The sequence below is a fragment of the Nerophis lumbriciformis genome, linkage group LG01 (assembly GCF_033978685.3).
Source record: "Nerophis lumbriciformis linkage group LG01, RoL_Nlum_v2.1, whole genome shotgun sequence".
NCBI lineage: Eukaryota > Metazoa > Chordata > Actinopteri > Syngnathiformes > Syngnathidae > Nerophis > Nerophis lumbriciformis.
The window spans coordinates 34225198-34241592 of record NC_084548.2 but is presented as its reverse complement, the minus strand read 5'-3'; the positions used below and the strand labels follow the sequence as shown (position 1 = coordinate 34241592).

Below are 16395 nucleotides of genomic sequence, written 5' to 3'. Positions count from 1 at the left end.
CCTAGAAGACACCAATCAGAACAAACTAAAAAGATTTCAAAGTCCTCTTTATGTCTAAAAGTGTGTTTTTCTTTTTAAAAGGCATGTAACATCTAAAAACGGTGCTGTTTTGGTGGGGACCAAGCACGGATCAAATTGATCTAAATTAATTTCAATGGGCAGGGCTGATTTGAGATATTGGTGTTTTGCGTTATGAGCTTGGTCATAGAACCAACTGAGCTCATAAGTGGAGGTACTATGGTATGGGCAGAATGTAATGAGGAAACTGATAATAAGAAAAGTAAATTAAATTGGCAAAAAACTGTTGCTGCCTCAATCCTCTTCTTCACTATTCTAAAACAATCAGTTTCAGAAAAACGCGATTAGGACGCAAAATGATAATGACAACTTTGTTCTGTAGCGAGAGAGAATGGGAGCTGGCATTGTGACGGACCACATTTGATGTGAAATAGCCTCAGACACACACATGCATTGTGACACACACACACGCAACAACAATGGTTTTGACGCCTGCGGCATAATCCAAACAGTTCAGTTCAAATCTGCATTTAGCAGGCTGCTAATTGACTTCGAGCGTAACAAGGCAGAAAGACAGAGTTCCCAAGTGACGTAAATAATATTGCATGTGGTGAACTCACTGCGATGATGTTGAAGAAGTCGTCGTCTCCAAGAGTGTCCAGTATGGAGGACACCGTTTGTCTGGCTATGGTCAATCTGAGGCCTTTCATGCTTCCGCTAACATCAACGAGAATCACCACATCCTTTGGGGAGGTAGCAGCTTGGATGTACCACTTCCTGTTACGGCAGTCAAAAGCAATGACCCCGTGTTCATCCGGCTTCCATTTAATCCCTTGGACAGAGGAAATACAGAATTATATGGCTGCTGAAGGAGCATAAAATAGGAAATCTAAAAATCTGTACTTTTTGCTTGCTTTTTTTAGCTAGCCTGAATGCGTCAAAACAGAACAAAACCTCCCTAAATGTATATAGCTACTTAGTTAAATTATACTTCTTCTGTTCATGTTCCCTGCTAGGTTCCAGACAATAAAAAGAACACACTTACCTGGGTACTGCCTAAAAAAGCCTTTGGCACTGCCAAAGTACTGCCATATGAGGGATGGGTCTTTCTCAAAGTTGTCCACAAACACTTTATTCAGGGCCTCTGACCAGTAGACTCCATTAACTATTGCAGAGTCTGATTCAAAAAGGGAAACAGAGGGATACAAACTGTGTAAGAATGGGGAGAAGAGAAAAGGCAGAACAAGAGATGATGTAGTAAAACCTTAACATGTCTGCTCATGTTGGCAGACTCGTCAGCGATTATGTTCTGTCTCCCTGTAATGTTTGTCCGCTCTTGAATGGGATTGTGCTGAAAATGTTAATTTCCCCTTGGGGATTATTAAAGTATTTCTGATTCTGATTCTGATTTATAATTTGTCCTGTACTGTACATAAAACGGACAACCAAATTTAATGCACAACAAACAACCACACATGCATGCAAACCAATTAAGCATGTCTAAAAAATAAGTAGGAACAAGCCAAGCTTATTTGATCCAACCACTGTCCCACACAGTATTAAGTTATTTGTTGTACTTTGTGTACAGCACTTGCTTCTTTTGTGTCAAATATATTTGTACAATGTTTAAGTTTCTTACCTAACCCATTCCATTGTTTATTTCCATATACAGATAAACTAAACGCATACAAATGTTTTCGGTTCGGTTTTTTGCAAAAATTGTAATTCACCTCTCTTGTTGTACAAAACCCACAACCAGTGAAGTTGGCACATTGTGTAATAGGTAAATAAAAACAGAATACAATGATTTGCAAATTATTTTCAACCTATATTCAATTGAATAGACTGCAAAGACATGTCCTCCCTGTGACTGCGTGGGTTCCCTCCGGGTACTCCGGCTTCCTCCCACTTCCAAAGACATGCACCTGGGGATAAGTTGATTGGCAACACTAAATTGGCCCTAGTGTGTGGATGTGAGTGTGAATGTTGTCTGTCTATCTGTGTTGGCCCTGCGATGAGGTGGCGACTTGTCCAGGGTGTACCCCGCCTTCCGCCCGATTGTAGCTGAGATAGGCTCCAGCGCCCCCCGCGACCCCAAAGGGAATAAGCGGTAGAAAATGGATGGATGGATGGATGGACAAGATACTTAACATTCAAACTGCTAAACTTTGTTATTTTTTGCAAATATTAGCTCATTTGGAATTTGATGCCTGCAACATGTTTAAAAAAAGCTGGCTTTAATGGCAAAAAAGACTGAGAAAGTTGAGGAATGCTCATCAAACACTTTTTTGGAACATCCAACAGGTAAACAGGCTAATTGGTAACAGGTGGGTGCCATGATTGGGTATAAAAGCAGCTTCCATGACATCAGAATCAGAATCAGAATAGTTTTTATTGCCATTGTTTGAGAACGGGTTCACAAACTAGGAATTTTTCTTGGTGCAATCGTGCAACATAAAACACATATAACACAGATTTGGTAAAAACAAGAGCTCTAACTGAGCTATCAGATCTTGTTATAGATTTAGAAAGGAATTCAAAGGAGCTACTGTTAGGAGTTATTGTTCATGTGCCTGATGGCCGAGGGGAAAAAACTGTTCAGGTGGCGGGAGGTGTGGGTCTGGATGGACCGTAGTCTCCTGCCTGAGGGGAGAGGGGAGAATATTTTGTGTCCAGGGTGAGAAGAGTCAGCTGTGATCCGACCCAAAACGCCTCCTGGTCCTGGAGGAGAACAGGTCCTGGAGGGATGGGAGCTTGCAGCCAATCACCTTCTCAGCAGCACGTACGATGCGCTGCAGTCGATGCTTATCCTGGACTGTGGCGACGGGGAACCACACGGTGATGGAGGAGGTGAGGATGGACTCGATGATGGCTGTGTAAAACTGCACCAGCATCTCGGTCGGCACCTTAAGTTTCCTCAGCTGCCGCAGGAAGTACATCCTCTGCTGGGCCTTCTTGATGAGGGAGCTGATGGTCGACTCCCACTTGAGGTCCTGGGTGATGGTGGTGCCCAAGAAACGGAAGGAGTCCACAATGGAGACGGGGGTGGGAGAGTCAATCAGGGTGAGGGGGGATGGTGGGGCTGTGACTTTCCTGAAGTCCATGATCATCTCCACTGTTTTCTGGGCGTTCAGCTCCAGGTTGTTGAGGCTGCACCAGGACGCCAGCCGGTCCACCTCTCTCCTGTAGGCGGTCTCATCGCCATCCGAGATGAGCCCGATGAGGGTAGTGCCATTCGCAAACTTGAGCAGCTCTACGGACTGGTGACTGGAGGTGCAGCAGTTTGTATACAGGGAGAAGAGCCAGGGGAAAAGTACACAGCCCTGAGGAGTACCAGTGTTCATGGTTCAACTGTCCGAGACAATCTTTCCCAGCCGCACGTGCTGTCTTCGGTCTGTCAGGAAGTCATTGACTCAACTGCAGAGGGACTCGGGCATGCTGAACTGGTAGAGCTTGTCTTGTAGCAGTCCAGGGAGGATGGTGTTGAAGGCAAAGCTGAAGTCCACAAACAGGATCTTAGCGTAGGTTCCTGGGGAGTCCAGATGCTCCAGGATGAAGTGGAGGGCCAGTTTCACTGCATCATCCACAGACCTGTTGGCTATGTAGGCGAACTGCAGTGGGTCCAGGAGGGGGGCGGTGATGTCCTTGAGGTGGGGCAGGACCTAGCGCTCAAAGGACTTCATGACCACAGATGTCAGCGCAACCGGCCTGTAGTCATTAAGTCCTGTGATCCGTGCTTTCTTGGGGACAGGGACAATGGTGGAGGTCTTAAAGCAGGACGGCACGCGGCATAGCTCCAACAAGAAGAAATGAACAAATTAAAAGATGGTTTGACAAAAACAGACTATCTTTGAATCTCAGTAAAACTAAAATAATGCTATTTGGTAATAGTAGAAAAGAGCATCATACACAAATACAAATAGACGAAGTAGACATAGAAAGGGTAAAAAAAACTAGATTTTTGGGAGTATTAATAGATGATCAAATGAACTGGAAATCTCATATACAAAACATACAACATAAAGGTGGCAAAAAACATTTCAATAATGAATAAAGCAAAATATGTCCTGGGCCAAAAATCACTGCATATTCTCTACTGCTCGCTAGTGTTACCATATCTGAGTTATTGTGCAGAAATATGGGGAAATAACTACAAATGTGCGCTACATTCGCTAACCGTGTTACAAAAAAGATCAGTTAGAATAATACATTATGTTGGATATAGAGAACACACAAACCCTTTATTTATTAAGTCAGAAATATTAAAGTTTGGTGATTTGGTAAAATTGCAAACAGCTAAAATGATGTACAAAGCAAACTATAACCTGCTACCAAAGAATGTACAACAATTCTTCTCAACTAAAGAGGAGAAATATAACCTTAGAGGAAAAAATAATTTAAAACATTTATATGCACGTACAACACTTAGAACTTTTAGCATATCAGTATGTGGAATTAAATTATGGAATGGATTAAATAAAGAAGTTAAAAATTGTACTGATATGATCCAGTTTAAGAGGTTGTTCAAAATAATAGTGCTTACAGAGTACAAAAAAGAAGAATTATGAGAAATACTTTCAACCTTATTGAAAATAAGGTTGAAAGTATCTCAGTATGTTAATAATGACTGAATTAATTAATTAATGACATATTACAAAACTGTTGTATACTAATTCATAGATGTTATTTTATTATATAAAAGGTCAGTAAATGATTCTATATATTTGTAAACGCTTGAAGTGAGAAAGGGGTAGGATTAAATAAGCTTTGCTTCTTCCTACTCCTTTTCGGGCATGATGTAAAATGAAATGATATGAAATTGTGTGATGTATTATGATGTAAGTGTGTTCATGTTCGAAATAAACTAAAGAAAAAAAGAAAGAAAGAAAGAATTCCACCTGAAAAGCTTAAAAAAATTGGTCTCCTCAGTTCCCAAACGTTTACTGAGTGTTGTTAAAAGGAAAGGCCATGTAACACAGTGGTAATAATGCCCCAGTGCCAACTTTTTTGCAATGTGTTGCTCCCATTAAATTCTAAGTTAATGATTATTTGCAAAAAAAAAAAAAGTTTCCCAGTTCGAACGATAAATATCTTGTCTTTGCAGTGTATCCAATTAATTATAAAATGAAAAACATTTGCAAATCATTGCTTTCTGTTTTTATTTATGGTTTACACAACGTGCCAACTTCACTGGTTTTGGGTTTTGTATATTTTCTGGTAGCCTGTATTTGTTTGCTTTGTACATTTGTGCTTTGGAAGTGTACAAGCTCTGCACATTGCAGTGTTTTAGATTTAATGATGTATTGTTCCCTATAGCCAGCCTTATGAACAGTGTTTGGAAAATTACTTTAAGAAGTTATTAATTACAGTTATGCATTACTTTTCCCCAAAAAAAGTAATTTGATTACTAATTAACTTATTCTTTAATATATGTAGTTAATTATTCATCAAAAATATACAACATAAAGTAGCAAGAAAGACATCAATAATGAATATAGCAAAATGGACTAAAAATCACTCCGTATTCCCTACTGCTCGCTAGTGTCACTATATCGGAGTTGTTGTGTAGACATATGGGGAAATAATTACAAAAGTACACTTATACACTAACAGTGTTACAAAAAGATTAGTAAAGTTAAAACAATATCGGATACAGAGAATATTTAAACCCTTTACTTATTGAATCAAAAATATTGAAATTAAATTAATTGTTGCATTTGTAAACAGCTAAAATTATGTACAAAGCAAATTATAGCCAGCTATCCAAAATGTATGACAATTATTCTCAACAAAAGAGGAGAAATATAACTTTAATGAAAAATCTAATTTAAAACATCTGTATGCATGTACAACACTTAAGACCTTTAATATATCAGTATGTGGAATTACATTTTGGAATGGATTAAGCAAGGAAGTCAAACATAGTACAAATAGGATCCTGTTCAAGAAACTGTTCAAACACAAAGTGTTAAAGTACAAAGAATAATTATCTAGATAAACGTAATTTTATTAAAAAATATATATCATCTTATTCATCTCATAGGTGAACCATCATTTTCTTAACTATTTATTTATGAGAATTTTCAATTATTGTTAATTTATGTATGTACGACTTATTAATTTACTCATTGTATATTTACTTATTTATTTACTCATTTATTTATCCACTGTTATGTTACAAATGGGTTAAAACTGTTTTGCTACAAAAAGGGGTAGACATAAATAAGCTCTGCTTCTTCCTACTTCTTTTCAGACATGCTGAAATTAAACAACTGGAAATATGTGATTGTATGAATGTTTGCCATAAACGGACACCAATCACCCAACCAAAGTAATTCACGCGTTACTTTTTAAAAACATCGTTCCAGGGTGTACCCCGCCTTCCGCCCGAATGCAGCTGGGATAGGCTCCAGCACCCCCCCGCGACTCCAAAAGAGACAAGCGGTAGAAAATGGCTGGATGGATATATCTGGTATATGCAGTTGAGAGATGTTTCATGAGAGAAGAGTACGAAGTATGTGCCTTTAAAAGGCGGTGCCTGTTTGTTGAGTGAAGCGTGACGTCAGAGACTGCGCTCTCATTGGCCTTTTTCGCACACCATGAGAGACAAGCGGTAGAAAATGGATGGATGGAAGGATGGTGGTCTGCAAACTGGAAGGAGCTTGTTAACTGCAGCGCATGTGGAATGTTTTTTGTTTTTTTTTCACTGAAAGTTAAAGGTGCTGAACAGTAAAAAAAAAAAAAAAGTAAAGCAATTTTTGAAGCTTTTCAGGTGGAATTATTTCGCATTCTTGCTTGATGTACAGCTTAAGTTGTTCAACAGTCCAGAGTCTCCGTTGTCGTATTTCACGCTTCATAATGCACCACACATTTTCAATGGGAGACAGGTCTGGACTACAGGCAGGCCAGTCTAGTACCCGCACTCTTTTAATACGAAGCCACGCTGTTGTAACAGGTGGCCTGGCATTGTCTTGCTGAAATAAGCATGGGTGTCCATGATAACGTTGCTTGGATGGCAACATATGTTGCTCCAAAACCTGTATGTACCTTTCAGCATCAATGGTGCCTTCACAGATGTGTAAGTTACCCATGTCTTGGGCACTAATACACCCCCATACCATCACAGATGCTGGCTTTTCAACTTTGCGCCTATAACAATCCGGATGGTTATTTTCCTCTTTGTTCCATGACGTCCACAGTTTCCAAAAAGAATTTGAACTGTGGACTCGTCAGACTACAGAACCCTTTCCCACTTTGCATCAGTCCATCTTAGATGAGCTGGGGCCCAGCAAAGCCGGCGACGTTTCTGGGTGTTGTTGATCAATGGCTTTCGCTTTGCATAGTAGAGTTTTAACTTGCACTTACAGATGTAGCGACCAACTGTAGTTACTGACAGTGTTTTTCTGAAGTGTTACTGAGCCCATGTGGTGATATCCTTTACACACTGATGTCGGTTTTTGATGCAGTACAGCCTGAGGGATCGAAGGTCACAAGCTTAGCCGCTTACGTGCAGTGATTTTTCCAGATTCTCTGAACCTTTTGATGACATTATGGACCGTAGATGGTGAAATCCCTAAATTCCTTGCAATAGTTTGTTGAGAAATGTTGTTCTTAAACTGTTTGACAATTTGCTCACGCATTTGTTCACAAAGTGGTGACTCTCGCCCCATCCTTGTTTGTGAATGACTGAGCATTTTATGGAAGCTGCTTTTATACCCAATCATGGCACCCTCCTGTTCCCAATTAGCCTTTCACTTGTAGGATGTTCCAAATAAGTGTTTGATGAGCATTCCTTAACTTTCTCAGTCTTTTTTGCCACGTGTGCCAGCTTTTTTTAAACATGTTGCAGGCATCAAATTCCAAATGAGCTAATATTTGCAAAAAATAACAAAGTTTTCCAGTTCCAATGTTAAGTATCTTGTCTTTGCAGTCCATTCAATTGAATATAGGTTGAAAAAGATTTGCAAATCATTGTATTCTATTTTTATTTACGATTTACACAACGTGCCAACCTTACTGGTTTTTGTGTATACAGTAATATCTATCACTCCTACAATTGTGTTTTATTCCTCCATAACAATATCTACAAAAGAGGTTTTCAACAGGGCTCCGCAGAGGTGCTGCATGGGGGTTTAATCGATCTTTTTATAGTCCCCTGCAATGTTTCCACAATTGTAAATGTTTTTATATACACTTCAACATTGATCCAACACGCTGTGGTGTAGTTTAGAAATGGCAGTGGCATGGTCACCCTACAAACATGAATGACTAATTATATGATTATATTCATGTTAACATTTAAGATAGCTAGTGATTAACACACTGGTTTCTAGCGAGCGATTAGCACTATAATTGCCAGATAGCTAGTAGCAATATACTGTTTTATATTAATATCTTAGTATTGCACAATAACAAAGTACCTTTCGGATCAATTTAGTTTAAAACACAATCCTATTTCAATACAGAATATACAGGTGGGTGGGGCTCCAGCTCTCCTTCAATTTGGGGGTCCTTGGCCTGGAATAAATTGAAGACCCCGATCTACATCATCTATTTGTATTTGTGTTTGAGTATCTATTTTTCATATTTCCAAGTAACATTTTATTAGTTTTACATAAATGGGAACTGCACTTGTTTTGGAATGTTGCCTGTCGTTGACAATAATTATGAGACAAGAACACACATGTCTTTTTCTTTTTACTTCACAAACTTCAGCTTCTCCAGAACTCTGCAGCCCGGATAATCACCAGAACCCCTTCAATCCAGCACATCCCCCCTGTTCTGCAGCAACTCCACTGGCTACCCATCAAACACCGTATTGTGGCGGGCACTAGGACCATGCTCACACTCAGCAGAATGGGTGTGGTTTGTGTGTCTTCTTGGGCACACTATAAAAGTGCATATTTTGTATTATTGTATTTTCTCATGTTGGCAGTCTTACAATAAAGACCTGAGAGAAACAACGCTGTGTTTCTTGCATTTGCCACATTGGTGACCCCGACAATGTTTCACGCAGAAGAGGAAGCAGTGTCTTCATCGGCCATGTCGCCCCAACTCCAGCAACCTGCATTACCCGCGGGGACAAAGCTTCCGGAGTTCTGGCAGAGCGACCCGGCATCATGGTTCCAGCACATCGAGGCACTGTTCCACCTGCGAGGAATCGCTGGCGACGACTCCCGGTATTACTTGGTCGTAACAGCCCTCGACCAGGCGACCACTCGCCGCGCAATGCAGCTGTTGCGAACGCCTCCACAGCGCGACAAGTACGCTGCACTAAAGAATCTTCTACTTCGGAGATTTACTCTAACTGACGCTGAGAGAGCAGATAGACTTCTTTCCCTGCCGGGTTTGGGCGATAGCACCGCCGTGGATTTAATGGACAGTATGCTGTCGCTGCTGGGCTCCGAGGAGGGCGGGTTCATTTCCCCGCATCTTTTCTTGCGGCAGCTACCACCTGCGGCCCGTGCGGTGCTAGCTAACTCCACTTCTTTGGCCTCCGGCGATTACCGGGGCTTGGCTGAAGAAGCTGACCGGGTGCTTCTGGCTTCCAGACGGTTTGCCGTGCAGAGCGTAGAAGCGCCTCCCCTGCAGACGATGGAGAACGCGGACCCAGCGGTAGTGGCGGGAGTCGCTACCCGGAAAAGGCGCGAAGCGAGCCAGTGCTTCTTCCATCAACGATTTGGCGCCAAAGCGCGACGGTGTGTTCCTCCATGCTCCTTCACGGCCCCGGGAAACCCCAACGCCGGCGTTCAGTAGCGGCTGTAGGCGCCGGCGAAGCAAGCGAGCTGCTCTTCATCGCCGACTCATCGTCAAGGAGACGTTTCCTGGTGGACTCCGGTTCGCAAGTCAGCCTGTTACCTGCCACGGACGCGGACAAGGCGACAGGTGGATGTGGGCCGCTGCTGAATGCCGCCAACGGCTCGTCAATCGACACTTTTGGCTCCAGGTTGGTGACTGTGTGCTTCCATGGACGCAAATTCCAGTGGGATTTTGTCATCGCCGCCATCACGGTCCCCATTATTGGCGCGGATTTTCTGTGTGCTAATGGACTGCTTGTTGATATTGCTAACCGCCGATTGATTGATGCTGTGTCTTTTTCAACTTTTACATGTCAGGCGGGGGGGGACTTGGACCGTTAACACACGCTAATTATTTGGTATCTGGTGACGTTTTTCAGCGTTTGCTGGCGGATTTTCCGTCATTAATCACTCCCGCTTTTTCTACCGCGGACACTAAACACGGTGTTGAACATTTCATTCCCACGGTGGGTCCGCCAGTTTTTGCGCGCGCGCGCCGTCTTGACGCGGCTAAATCGACCATTGCTAAAGAGGAGTTTGCTACTATGGAGCGTTTAGGCATAGTTAGGCGTTCTAATAGCCCGTGGGCCTCGCCTTTGCACATGGTGCCTAAGTCAGACGGTTCCTGGCGGCCGTGTGGGGATTTTCGCCGCCTTAACAACATCACAACGCACGACCGCTACCCTATTCCGCACATCCAGGACTTTTCGGCGCGCCTGGCTGGCGCCGCCATTTTCTCGAAGGTAGACTTAGTTCGTGGTTATCACCAGGTGCCGGTGCGTGCTGAGGACGTGCCCAAGACCGCAGTAATAACCCCGTTTGGGCTTTTTGAGTTCCTGCGTATGCCTTTTGGCCTGAAGGGGGCAGCACAAACCTTTCAGAGATTAATGGACTCAGTTTTGCGCGGCCTCAATTTTGTGTTTGTTTATCTCGACGACATTTTGGTGGCGAGTCCTTCAGCCGAGGAGCACCAGGCACACCTAACACAAGTGTTCACGCGTCTAGACGAGCACGGCCTGATCGTCAATCCTTCTAAATGTCAGTTTGGGCTGTCAGAGATCGATTTTTTAGGTCACCGTATTTCGTCACTGGGTGCGATCCCTTTGCCTTCGAAAGTGCAAGTGGTGGCAGATTTTCCTCGCCCCTCCACTGTCAAAGCTCTGCAGGAATTTTTGGGCATGATTAATTTTTATAATCGATTCCTTCCTCGCGCTGCCCACCTCATGCAGCCTCTTTATGGTGCCTTACGGAACAAAAAGGCCAGCGATTCCATCGAATGGACTCCTCAGCGAGTCCAAGCTTTTCATAGGGCTAAATCCGCGCTCGCAGAGGCTGCTCTCCTCGCCCACCCTGTTTCCGCGGCACCCGTGGCTTTGACAACGGACGCGTCTGATGTCGCCGTGGGTGCTGTGGTTGAGCAGCGGGTGGCGAATGTATGGCAGCCCCTTGCGTTCTTCAGTCGTAAACTGCGAGATAACGAGCGGAAGTATAGTGTATTTGACCGAGAGTTGTTGGCACTGTATCTTGCAAAACGCCATTTTCGTTTTCTGTTGGAAGGTCGGTCCTTCACGGCTTTTGTTGACCACAAATCCCTGACGTTTGCCATGTCAAAGGTCACAGAGCCTTGGTCAGCCCGTCAGCAGCGTCACTTGTCGGCCATCTCCGAGTTCACTACGGACATTCAGCATGTGGCCGGTAAGGCCAACCCTGTGGCTGACTGTCTCTCACGCGTACTCGTGTGTCCCGTGCAGCTCGGTTTAGATTTTTCGGGAATGGCCGCTGACCAGCCCGACGACCCCGACATCCGTGCACTAAAAACTGAAGGTACGGCGCTTGTGCTCGAGGAGGTGGGGGTTCAGGATGGCAGTCCCGCCCTCCTCTGCGATGTTTCCATTGGCCGCCCTCGGCCGGTTGTCCCAGTAGACTGGCGCCGCCGGGTTTTTGACGCAATACACTCCCTGTCGCACCCTGGCGTTCGGGCTTCCGTCAAGTTGGTTGGTGCCAAGTTTGTTTGGCCTGGCCTTAGGAAGGATGTTAGGCAGTGGGCAGCCGCATGCGTGGCATGTCAGCGCGCCAAGGTCCACCAGCACACTAAGACGGCCCTCGAACCATTTCCGATTCCGGTCAGGCAGTTTGACCACGTGCACGTGGACTTTGTTGGCCCACTCCCTCCGTCGCAAGGTTATACGCACTTGCTCACGATGGTAGATCGTACTACCAGATGGCCAGAAGCAGTTCCTCTTTCCTCCACTGCCTCTGTAGACGTTGCTCGCGCGTTTCTGTCAGCTTGGGTTGCGCGTTTTGGCACGCCGTCCGATATCACCTCGGACAGGGGATCCCAGTTTGTGTCGGAGCTTTGGTCAGCGTTGGCGCAGTCCTTGGGTGTGCAGGTGCACCGTACTACAGCCTACCATCCCCAAGCTAACGGCTTATGTGAACGTTTTCACCGGTCGCTTAAGGCAGCATTGCGTGCGGCGCTTGTTGATAGCAATTGGGTTGACCGCTTACCTTGGGTTATGCTCGGGTTGCGCTCAGCCCCTAAAGAGGATCTCGCAGCGGCCCCCGCTGAATTAGTGTTCGGTCAGCCACTTCGTGTCCCAGGGGAATTTTTACCTGAGGGTTGCACCCCGCGACCTTTTCCCTTTTTGTCGAGGGGGTCCTTGGCTCCTGGCCCGGTCCACCACTGTTTCCCTAAGTTGTTTGTGCCGTTAGAGCTTAAGTCTGCCCGTTTTGTCTTTGTACGTCATGAAGCTCACCGTTCACCCCTCCAACCCCCTTACGATGGCCCATTTAGGGTGCTGGAACGCGGTCCTAAAAACTTTGTGCAGGATATGGGCGGGCGCAGGGAATGCGTTTCTCTGGACAGGCTTAAACCGGCGCATTGTGTTGCAGGTGAAGAAATACTGCCGGGCCAAGTCCCCCGCCGAGGTCACCCTCCAAGATCTGTTAGGGTTGAATGTTCTTCGCCTCCACCGGGCCCTGATATCTCTTCTGCCCCACAAGGTACACCTGCTCCTCCGCAGGATGGACATTGTAGCCGTTACGGCAGGCGAGTGAGGCCCCCTGAGAGGTTTTAGTTTTCCCCATAACTTGCTGTCTGGGTGTTCGGGGGGGGGGGGGGCTGTGTGGCGGGCACTAGGACCATGCTCACACTCAGCAGAATGGGTGTGGTTTGTGTGTCTTCTTGGGCACACTATAAAAGTGCATATTTTGTATTATTGTATTTTCTCATGTTGGCAGTCTTATAATAAAGACCTGAGAGAAACAACGCTGTGTTTCTTGCATTTGCCACAGTATCCACTTTAAAATAGTTCTCCTCACTTTCAAAGCCATCCATAACCTCTCTCCATCATATCTCTCTGACCTGATCCATGTCGCCACGCCCTCACGTTCCCTAAGATCCTCTTCCTCCATCCATCTCACTGTCCCTTTATTTAAACTGTCCACCATGGGTGCCCAAGCTTTCAGCCGCTCTGCCCCACATCTTTGGAACTCTTTGCCACCAGACCTTCGCAACTTAGATTCAATATCCCTCTTCAAATCAAGACTCAAAACACACCTATTCCTGACTGCTTATTCATTGTAATCATCTTTTCTTTTCTCTTTGTTGTTGTTGTTGTTTTTTTTATCCAATTTGATTTTATTGTTGTGATTTTGTACTGTGTCCTTGAGTGCCCAGAAAGGCGCCTTATAAATAAAATGTATTATTATTATTATTATTATTACGATTTTAAAGTTTATGAAAAAAATGCTTGAAAGATGGGGCTAATGGGAGTCACCGTCGAAGCATTCAAAACCCTCTAAAACTATTTCAAACCCTCCTTCAACGTTTAATATACACAATGCGAGTCTATATATAATGTAGAAACATAACGTTCATAACAACATGTAATATCTTCAATATTTACTGTATTTTGATCATTTCTTCCGCGCATTGATTTCTGTTTCCATAGCAGCGCACGTCTGACGTCTGGCAACATGTGTGTTCTAATCATGGCAGACTTGGTAACAGACAAGAAAAACAACTATTTTTGGACAAATGAGGATTTACATTTACTTTTGAAGCTAAATATACTGCTGCTTATAGAAGCCAGCACGAAGGAAGAGTGAGACGTAGGAGTAGACAGAAGCCGGGAGAGGGGGATGAAAGTGATGTTGCGGCTATAAATATGGAACATGTACCCAAGCTATTTTGACATAAATTGATTGCTTACCCAAAACCAGCAGGGAACATCCCTGAACAGCTCGACCAGACGAGCAACTGTCTATCCAGTGAGTCACTTTAATATCGATCATGATACACGTTATCTGTGGTAATACAACTACAGTACATACGCTGTTTGGCTACTTTACAGATGCTGTAATAAGATTGTTCATGTTTTTCAATGAGTACAATTTGGTGTCGTATTGCAGTGTTGTGCATTACAAACTCAAACGTGTTTTGTGTTATTGTAGAAGCTAGCTCATCTCTTGCCGTAGTTAGCTTTTTACGGCTAATACCGAAACATGCCCATGTGTTAGTACGCTAGAAAAAGGGTTCCTCAGTGTTCGCTCTTACAATAACAATGTCGCTACAGCTTGGTTATTATACAGGTTACCGAACGTTTTTTAAATGCATTTTTAAACTGATATAGTGGTATAATTTATTGCTTCCATTTGCTGCATTGCTAGCCACCGAGAACGGGCCTAATTGTACAAGTTAGAAAGCAAAAAAAAACAAAAAACGTTTGTCTTCTTGTCTCTCACAATGATTGTGAACGATACGCAAAATGTTATTAAATCATCTTTTTACTCTGCTCAATTCCACCATAACTTTATTCATTATTCCCTGTGTATTTTCCTCTTAGCAGAATGCAGTAGTGTCTTCTGCCAATAGTAGTAGCTGTATAGGTGACAGCTGTTGGTAATAATGAAGCTGTAGGTTATATAGCAAGTATATTCATCTATATCAATAAAAAAAATTTTAAAAGCTAGCGAGGATGTGGACACTGTAGACCGACATATCAAGTGCAGACAGAAAAGTAGATAAGACGTTCTTTAACATTTCCTATGTTGTCATCGTTGTTGTGCTGTCATTAGCCATACCAATAAGCTATGAATGAATTAGTCTTTTGGAAGCAAGCTTGATACGCGTCACATTCAGGGATTGGAGAGGAGACCTATTTGGAGTTTAACAATTTGCAGTTTGGATAGCAATTCATGATTAATCTTGTTTGAATCTGAACTGGGACCACCATAACCACATGCATAGACAGGTTTGAACAAATACATATAGAAAATGCCTTTACGTAATCTTGTTTTACTATGTTTTCGCCCTTGTTTTTCATACTCATGGAAGTGTACTGTATAGTTGTATTTCTCCTCACCTCATATACAAGTAAAACAGAAGGAGGATTTGTATTTTTTTATCCTTACCAAAATAGTTACAATCTCTAATTGAAGACACGCTGTCCAAACGTCAACAAATAGGTGCTTGAATGAAACACAAGCCTCTTACTCTTTTTTTTTTTTTTCTTGCACGGGCAAGATGTCGCCCACCAAACAAGCTCCCTGCAGTCACGGCAAATACATCCCCATTCTTGCTACCAGTGAACAACGCCTGAGGATTTAAAATGTCTCCAAGCGCTCTCCCTGCTATTCATTTGCCAGTGAATCAAATGAAGATTACGCTTCCTCTCCTTGCATTACCCTGCCAGTCTCGCTCTCGTAGCATTTTCATTCAGTTCCTTTCCATTTCATTCAATCTCATTCTGTCAGTCTTTTTTCCTCTATCACTTTGCAGTAATTAAACTGTTGCTTTGGTCTTCCATCAGTCTGACTTAACCTACTTTCTTTCTAATTCTTGCCCTCTCTTAATATAATTTATTCGTAGCTGATTTAAGCCCCTGTTACATTGGGTCTGTCCACTGAACACTGTTCCAGGCCTTGTTTGACTGAGTGAAAGGTGAATTAGACAAGCATTTGATGTTCTTAAACCACTAATTAAGTCGGTATGTGACAGGGATAGTCCAAAGTGTTACACTTGATAAAGTCAAACTGGAGACAAAGGCACACAGCCTTCTGAAAACCAGCATCATTTTACATGAGTGACTGCACAAAACAATTTTCTGATCAGCAAACATTGTAAACATTACAGTTGAAGGCACATATCTCTCTATAAACATAGTGTGGAGAAAATGGTTGCAAACGGTGGTTTGGAGCATACCCTTGTTGTACATGTTCGTGGGCACCTGGACAACGCTGAGGCTAAGATTGACTGACAAGTTGTTAAAGTGGTCATTGGGTTGTAGGATGAAGTCTCCTCCCAGGTCAACATTGTTCCCCAGGTCATCCACTTCATTGATCAGCACTGCATTGAAGTATTCATACTGGGGGGAGAGAGAGACAAAAAGTGGGGTATCGTCATCAAATGCAATAATTGAAAACATGCATCCTGTCCAATATGTCACACCCGGTATCATTGAACAAGATTTCCCAGTCACAGAAATGCTGAGTCAGAATAGTTTACCTACTGATGTAATCTGAATCATTCTGGACATGCGAGATGTTAATGTGGAAAAATGCTGAGTCAACACAACTT

At 43.4% G+C, this 16395-nt stretch overlaps 1 protein-coding gene across 2 annotated transcripts in view; it reads right to left on the bottom strand.

The window, feature by feature from the left end:
• The window catches only part of cacna2d3a (calcium channel, voltage-dependent, alpha 2/delta subunit 3a), a 303523-nt gene that overhangs the window by 132050 nt on the left and 155078 nt on the right, over positions 1 to 16395 (bottom strand). For both annotated transcript variants that reach the window (XM_061980175.1, XM_061980183.1), the window contains 3 exons: positions 16021 to 16183; positions 1064 to 1195; positions 639 to 850 (listed from right to left, as the gene is read on the bottom strand). In XM_061980175.1, the coding sequence (XP_061836159.1) occupies positions 639 to 850; positions 1064 to 1195; positions 16021 to 16183 (507 nt within the window). The remainder of the gene's footprint in view (positions 1 to 638; positions 851 to 1063; positions 1196 to 16020; positions 16184 to 16395) is intronic.